Source organism: Rhagoletis pomonella, unplaced genomic scaffold, assembly GCF_013731165.1.
Source record: "Rhagoletis pomonella isolate Grant_MI unplaced genomic scaffold, Rhpom_1.0 Rhpom_scaffold_17848, whole genome shotgun sequence".
Taxonomy (NCBI): Eukaryota; Metazoa; Arthropoda; class Insecta; order Diptera; family Tephritidae; genus Rhagoletis; species Rhagoletis pomonella.
In genome coordinates, this window is record NW_023476371.1 from 1 (window position 1) to 2730 (window position 2730).

Genomic DNA, 2730 nt, shown 5'->3' on the forward strand with positions numbered 1-2730 from the left:
AATCACATTTGTTGTGAGGAGTTGAAATTTATATCTATAGTGTGTATCAAGGTACATTGAACAGGTAGTATCAGTAGAGCAGCTGATTTGATTTATTTTCAAATTATTTGGTCTCGAAAATGTCAAATATTTTTAACTTTTTCTCACAAAAATTCTGAATTGTTAAAATCCATTTGCATGTGAAACCTTTTTCCATACAAAACAAGCGATTGAATAGCAGCTTTTGGAACGTTCGCCCAACTCAGCAGCACGACCGCTGATTACTGGGCCTTGCAAAGGATGGATCAATGCTTCGAGAAGCAAACAAATTTACTAGGAAAGAAAGTTGCATCAATTTTTATTTTTTCCAATTTCAATTTTTTATTTTTTATAATTTTTTGTATTTCACATGGCACGCTTTGATTTAGAAGAAAAAATTCAGAACAGTTTTTGACACTTTCGATACCAGAAGCAACAACAAAATACACGCAAATGTTGTTTTTGCTCTACTGATACTATCTGTATAATGTGCCTTGGTGTGTATGAATATACATGTATACCAAAAACTAACAAAACTTACAAGCAATAATAAGTGAACACTTGTCTTAAAAACTATTCATCGGTACCAGCTGCTTGGGGTACACTTGTCGTACTGACTGTGTTTTGTAAACACAGTAAATAAGTAGCCGCAATGTCGTTACTGTCTTCTTTCTTGTTGACTGTTCTTTCTCTTTTTTGCATTATGCGGAGGCTCTCTAGCGTGTATCGTATTTTTTCTCTGTTTTCTCTGTCTAATATCTTTGTATTAGCTAGGTCAGCTGTGTGACCGCTCGTTAGTATATGTTGTGCTAATGCCGTGTTATTTGTATTTTTTCTTATATCCGCATCGTGTTCTGATAATCGTGTGCTTAGTGATCGCTTTGTTGTCCCTATGTTGATTTTGTTGCACTCTTCGTTTTGTTTACCTTGGCATTTCATTTCGTATACAATGTTGCTTTGTTGTTGCGGTTAATCGGACTTTTTGTTCTTGTAAATATCGTTGACAAAGTGCAATTTGACTTGTATGCTAGAGTTATGTTTGGCTTGTTTTTCTTTATCGTTTGGGGAAGTTTGCCGGTCAATTTGGGGACATATGTGACAGAATTGTTTTGTCTCAGTGTTTGCTACTGCGGAAGTGTTATTGTGCTGCTTGTTTATTTTCATGAGTGCCTGTTCAATTAAATTTTTAGTCATGTGTATCGGATAGTTGTTACGTTTGAGTATCTCATGTATTTTCCCTACGTGTTCGTGTCTAAACCTTTGGTGACTTATGGTAAGTATTTTCGTAACAAGATTTCTCGCGGTGTTGATTTTGTATTTCAAAGGTTGAGCAGATAGGAAGTTTATTATGCGTCCCGATGAAATGGGTTTGGAGTACCAGTTAAGTAATATTTTCTCCTTTTCTCCGTGGATACGAACGTCTAAAAAGGGTATGCTGAGGTTTCTCTCTGTTTCCATTGTAAATTGCAGCTTTTCATGATACTTGTTTAGAGTCTTTAAAATTATTTCTACGTCGTTTCGTCTAACAATTGCAAAGACGTCGTCCACATATTTCACTATGAGTTTGATTTTTATATTATGCAGCCCCTTTAGTTCTGTTAAAGTTTTATCCAGCAGGTCATCCATGATTATGTCTGCGATTGTAGGTGATAAAGGGTTACCCATTGGCATTCCGAATGTTTGTGTGTAAATATGGTTTTCATACATAAAATAGTTATTGTCTTTTAAACAGAATATCAGAATGTTGTGGAAGGTGCTTCTTGGTATGTGAATTTTCTGCTGTATTTTGTCAAACTTTCTCATAATAAGTTGTATTGCTAAATTTGTTGGTATATTTGTGAAGAGTGACACTACATCAAACGACACTAACAATTTTTCCTCGTCTATGCATATGTTTTGCAGTCTGTCTTTCAATCTGAACGCATTTTTTATATTGTATTCCTCTGAAGTTAAACTACTTAGAATAGTGCCAATAAATTTAGACAGGCCATAACAAGGGACATGTAATGATGACGCTATTGGTCGTAGAGGTATGTTTGGTTTATGTATTTTAGGTAGGCCGTAGAGGCGGGGGGCAGTTGCCGCGCTGCAAGTAAGCAATTGTTTTTCTCTCCAACTGATAATTTTGTTTTTGTATAGTTGATTGACTATATTGTTATTCTTTTTCTGCAGAGTGTTCGTTGGGTCATTCCTAAGCTTTCTGTACGTATTTTTGTCTTTCAGCAATTCGTTCATTTTTTCTCTGTAGTCTTTTTTGTAAATTACTACGGTTTTGTTACCCTTATCCGAATCTGTGACAATAATTTCGTGCTTATGTTTTTGCAAAAATGCTTTGGTTTTATTGAAAACTGCCACTATAAATTTCTCCGCTGTATTGTTTTTGATGTTCCGTCTGAATTGCATAATTCTATTGCTTAATTTGCTCCTTTCTATTTCTTTGTCTCTTTCATCCTCTATCTGTTGTATTATTTGCTCCATCTCCGCGATCATCTTGATTGGGTCGAGAGTAGTTTTTGTTGTAGGTAGCGCGAACTTCCTCCCTAGAGAGAGTAACCACTTCACCTCCTCTGGAAAATCGATGTTTGTTTTGTTTATAAACCACTCACTGTTGACGCATATTCCTAAAAATTGCAATTGTTTATGTTTTAGTCTTTCTAGTTTTGCTGTTTGTATTGATTCTCGTTCCTTCGTTATTCTCTGGCTTAGGAAATT

General features: G+C 35.3%; 1 protein-coding gene across 1 annotated transcript; it reads right to left on the reverse strand.

Annotated features, from left to right (window-relative positions):
* Nucleotides 1–436: 436 nt before the first annotated feature.
* Nucleotides 437–2730, reverse strand: LOC118757427 (the record flags this gene model as incomplete). Its single annotated transcript, XM_036492139.1, is given in 1 exon segment — nt 437–2730. A coding segment is annotated over 1 exon segment (1743 nt), but the record flags the coding sequence as incomplete, so codon positions are not given.